Source organism: Cibotium barometz, chromosome 45 (genome assembly GCF_041138505.1).
Source record: "Cibotium barometz isolate CiBa-2024 chromosome 45, ASM4113850v1, whole genome shotgun sequence".
Lineage (NCBI taxonomy): Eukaryota > Viridiplantae > Streptophyta > Polypodiopsida > Cyatheales > Cibotiaceae > Cibotium > Cibotium barometz.
In genome coordinates, this window is record NC_141090.1 from 3,987,545 (window position 1) to 3,992,664 (window position 5,120).

The 5,120-nt window shown below is 38.7% G+C and overlaps 1 protein-coding gene across 1 annotated transcript; it reads right to left on the reverse strand.

The window, feature by feature from the left end:
• Positions 1–261: 261 nt before the first annotated feature.
• On the reverse strand, positions 262–1,373 carry LOC147612328 (large ribosomal subunit protein eL39). The gene is made up of 3 exons (XM_086782933.1): positions 1,245–1,373; positions 703–806; positions 262–596 (listed from the first exon to the last, which is right to left on the reverse strand). The coding sequence occupies exons 1-3, from the start codon at positions 1,245–1,247 to the stop codon at positions 548–550; spliced, it is 156 nt and encodes a 51-aa protein (XP_086639059.1). The 5' UTR covers positions 1,248–1,373; the 3' UTR covers positions 262–547.
• Positions 1,374–5,120: the final 3,747 nt, after the last annotated feature.

A 5,120-nucleotide genomic window follows, 5' to 3' on the forward strand; every position in this document is an offset into this window, starting at 1 on the left:
CTTTTTCTGTATGTAAAGCACTTACTCCACGCATGAAAAAGCAATTTGACATTCGGCCAACTTCTGCTTCCCAACGGCATCATATTGCACCACTGTTGCAGCAAGCACAAAGGGGAAGCACAATAGGTGGTCTGAATTTCTCCTGTCGGTCAAAGCAACATTCCACCTGTAAACTCAGATTTGAAAACAGACAAGATGCAGATTTTCATGTACCATTAACTCACCTTTTTTTGCCAATGTAAAGCCCTTGCCCCACAGTACTAAGACCCCTCAAAACACTCCCAAATTTGAGTTGGAGTGAGTGAAAATGCCAACAATATTTCAGCAAAGGATTGAGCAATACAAAAAAAGGTCTCAAATTCTCTCCCTGGAGGATCACTCCTCTTTAGTCTTGCACTTCATATTTTTAGAAAAACACCAGAAATGTCAAAAGTTGAAAACGAAATCAAGAGCATTAAGTGTAGACACCATGTGGCCATGCACATGCATGGAATGAATCCAAGCACACCCATCGAAGCATGTGCATGGCTTGCATAAATCCATGTGTCTAGAGTCCAAGCTTGGTTCTTCGCCAGTGTCGTCGCTTCGCATTATACCTATGCAAAACAACAGGAAGGACAAGATAAGCCAAGCTAAAACAACAGAGAGACAACTCTTACACCACAATGACTTGCCCTAGCAGCAGGTAAACAGGAAATATACCTGATGGTGTTGTCAGTTCTCATTCGGATCCAGTGTGGTATTGGCCTATTCTGTCGCTGCTTCTTGGCCAGCTTCTTTTTGATAAGGAAAGTCTTGTGTGAAGGCTGCTCGGAAAACCCAAAACCCTAACTCATTCAGTAGATATCATGCAAACCCTAATAGACTACGGCCCGGAATAATTCAACAAGAAAGGCCTGACCCTTCATAGCCATGGATGATGAAGAAAAAGGCGTTCCAAACCCATCAAAACCCTTACTGATGGATTAGAAACCCTAACAGATTGATAATTGATTCATGAAAACCCTTATTAATTCATCAAAACTCTTGACTGTTTGACCAACACCATATCTAATTCATTCAAACACTACTTGATTCATCAGAATCCTGACTGATATATCAAATCCCTGACAGTTTCAGAAGAGATGTTTTAAACCGCTAACTGATTCAACGGAAACCACAATCGAGGTTCACGGTGATGCAGCGAAATCCCTTCGAAATCCTGAAAGAGGCTGCTGAGAAAGAACTGGGAGAGATGCACATACCATGGCTGCTGCCGTAATGTTAACGCTAACCACAGAGAGAAGCCTACAAAACCCTGATATAAAAGCTTGGATAATAAGTGTGGATTCAGACGCCCAAACTTGATATCCTTAGCACTTCTAAGGTTTTCCTATTACACCTCTCACACAAATTAATGAAAAAACATTTCTCGCTCGTTATCCGCCCCTATTTGCTATCTTTTGTATAAAACACTCTCTCTCTCTCTCTCTCTCTCTCTCTTCCATATTGCCTGACATCTTGAACCACCAAACAACCAGTAGGTTTTGTGATGTCCAGTTTAGAAGTTAAAGTGTGTAGACTTTGGCATTGTATGGTAGACTAAAAGAGGTCCCTTGAGCTTGGTGCCATCAGATAGACATTTATTTTGTGAATATTGGTTTTTATAAAAGCTCGTAAGATGAAAAAATTTATATATTTTCTCTCATGTCCTAAATATGTTGACAACCTTATTTTAACTGGGAACTATGAGGATAAAATCTTGTAGACAAATACTAAGTTTAGAGCTTGAAATGGTAGACCTTGGGACTTATGCATTTTTATTTGGCAATTGAGGTATGGCAAGAACTGGATTTGTATCTTTATTTCTCGGTGAAAATATGCTAAAGTCGTTTTGGATCTGCTGCAAGTCAATTGGAGGTCGATATGAAGTTGTCTAGAGAAGACACTTCTCCATTGGTGGATGTGAAGGAGGGTGCATGAAGCTTATGGGGAGTTTGATTTTCTTGTGCAATATACGACTAGACATCATCGTTGGAGTTGGTGTATTGTGGGGAGTTCTTGTGTAATATACGACTGGACATCAAATTTGGAGTTGGTGTTTTGAGCAAGCATCGAGATAAGGCATGGGTGCTGAAATACAGCCAAGGGACACTGGAGTACGGCATCACCTATACCTCGAGTAGGACCTTGACTTGATATTGTAACTCAAATTAGGTAGCTTGCAACAAGGAGCTAGTAGAGAAAAGTAATTAGTAAGATAATGACAATGCTAGAAGTTGATCCAACACACACAATTTCCGTTAGATGGGGGATTGTTAAATAGGGTGAGGTACATCATCATTAGCCTATGGCTTAGCTTAATCCTCACCTAAACATGCTCTAAATCATCGCCCTTTATTCTAGGTCCAGCTCCCTTGATTTGAGGCTCGTTCAATGTTGATTAAATACTTTTGTGCTATCAACGTGCCCACTTGAAGTAGGCGCCTTCTTCCTAGGAATCTATCATGCTTGCTTAACACCTTTTGAGGTTTCCTAACATTTACTAGTGTGATTTCTTATTATCTTAGCACCTTTCATCTCTAAGGTGCATAATATTCATTTCTAAGTACTCTTCATCACTTTAAAAATATATATATATACCCCCTTAAGTGATGTGCATCCCTATCATCACATATGTATGGGGTCTACACTCTTAGTCATTTTCTAGAGTGGTCCACCTCAGTTTTCCTTGGGCTGCAACATTGACTTTGACTTGAGACTTTACACTATAATTGAGAATAGGGTTATAAAAGTAGAGGTGAGAGTCATGCCTTCATTAATTTCTTTTAAAAGAGAGTTTTTGGGTCTTGACTTCCTTCTCCTTCTCTTCAGTTCACCATGTTTGCTTTGGCTCTCAATCTCGACGCCAGTAGTCCTTTGCTATATGTCCCATCTTACAAATGGTGACACTTCATCTTGGTCTTACTTCTCACTCTTGGTCCTTTTTAGAAGAATGCGTGTTCTCCTCCCATTTTGTAGGTGTAATTCTGGCTGTGAGGACCCTACCCCCTAAATATACTTGTTAGTCTCATGAACTCTATGGCCAAGTGGGGATGCCCATGCGATCATTGCTTTCACATAGGAATCTAGGTGATGCCATTTTAATTCCATATGTGAAGTATGTAGATCAAGTCAGTATTTATGCACCTTTTATTTATGTCATTTTCCAAGATTAATATGTTTAATCAGTTATGTGCACTGGTATGATATAGTTAGGATTAATGTGTTTAATCGATTGTGTGCATTGACTAATATTATTTGGTGTAGGCGATGATTGAGTGGCTGACTATGTGTTAGTGCAAGTGGATGTGTTGGACCACAATGAGATATCTTGGAAGACATGTGATCACCTCTTAGGTTTTCATATTTGGCATTTATATTTTTAAAAGGCCTTAGCCTCAAACCTTTGTACATACCAATTAGTATTTATGCTTTTGGTAGGCCTAAGACTCTATAATTAGACTTGCTATATTTTTGGAAGCAGCTTGTACGCTCAAGGACTCAAAAAGTTATTAGTCTTTATTTTTGGAGTATCTTTTTGTAAAAGCAAGCATCAATATATTTAAATATGGGTGAGCGGTATGACTCACCAAGGGGAGATTGAACCCAACCATGTGTCGATGGTGATCTCTTCTCTATTTTCAAGCTTTCATGGTTTATACTATTTTGTTAAATTATTTACGTAAGGTTTTGGTGTTCAATTTGTGCAAAGTCTATGTTCTATTACTTTTTGTGTTTGACTTTGAGTAATTCTTCTCCAAGTGTCATAAGATCCTGACAATACTATAAAATTTAGTGACAATTATTCTTATTCGGGTAGAGTAACTCACTCAGGGCCTCTCCGTACGATATCCCAGGCAAAGGTTCTCCCAAAAGCTTCACATACTTAACTAGGAAACACCCTTGTCTAAAGATTCCTTTGAATTTTCACCAATCCTAGGATTTTTCTCTACAATCTCTATGAAGGCTGGTTACACAGTGGCTCCCCAACGCTCAGCAAACGAGCAACAACCAATATAGAAGTGAGGAGGAAATATCCACGACTCATTATTAAATTGTGGCCAAGTTTAAGATATTCTCTAGTTAAACCTTTAATTTCCTTATCAAAAACATTTATCAGATCTATTGGCCATGCCTAACCCATCTAACCCATGGGTTAGCCCCACCACTCGACCACATAGACATGGGATCCAATTCAATTTAAAGGTGGGCTTCACATGCTTAACTAGGAAACACCCTTGTCTAAAGATTCCTTTGAATTGTCACCAATCCTAGGATTTTCCTCTACAATCTCTATGAAGGCTAGTTACACAGTGGCTCCCGAATGCTCTTAGCAACAAGCGAGGAATATCCAGGACTCATTATTAAAGTGTGGCCAAGTTTAAGATATTCTCTGTAAGATTCCTCTCTCCGGCTTTTGAGGTGTGTAGGTGTAAGAACCTCCCCTTCTGATCTTATAATTATTCCCCTCTCTGAAATAAAAGAAAGATCCTATTTTACCCTGTTTTGGCCTAGAGAGAGAAAATATCTAGAGAGATATTTTTGGATATAAAAATCCTCCTAGTGTCTAAAATGGTTTCCCCTAAAACAGATATTCAAAAAGAAATTTCCAATGTGCAATTGGAATAAATTGAAATCAGGTAAAAAGGACCGTAGCCTAAGGATCCAGATTTTTTAAAATTTTTGAATTAAGGTTCCTATGGACCAATTAGATTAATCCAAGTGTAGGGAGGAGATAAATTGAAGAATAAAAGGAAATCCCCCCAAAAATGAGTAAATACTCACATAAGATGAAGAGTTGACTAAGGACAAGGTTATTAGCTAAAAAAGAAGAGATATTTAGAAGAAATGATGCATTTTGGACACCTCAGTGTGGGGAATTCCCCTCATGAAGGAGGCGCCTATTTCACATGTGTGGTTGAGTTTTAAACTCACAAATAATGAGATATTTTCATCTCTCCTCTCTCCTGCTTCAACTAGATCCAAAAAGTAAGCTAAACTGACCTAAAAATAGTCAAAAATTGACCAAACTGATCTCGAAAATTCTAGAATCAGTTTGCTTGGTTAGAGGCTCACTTTTTCCTATAAATGAAGCCTCC

Excerpts from the sequence above, each read along its gene's own strand:
- LOC147612328 (XM_086782933.1), bottom strand. Across the intron at positions 597-702 it reads AGAACTGACAACACCATCAG|GTATAATGCGAAGCGACGAC; the intron begins GTATATTTCCTG and ends TGTTTTGCATAG.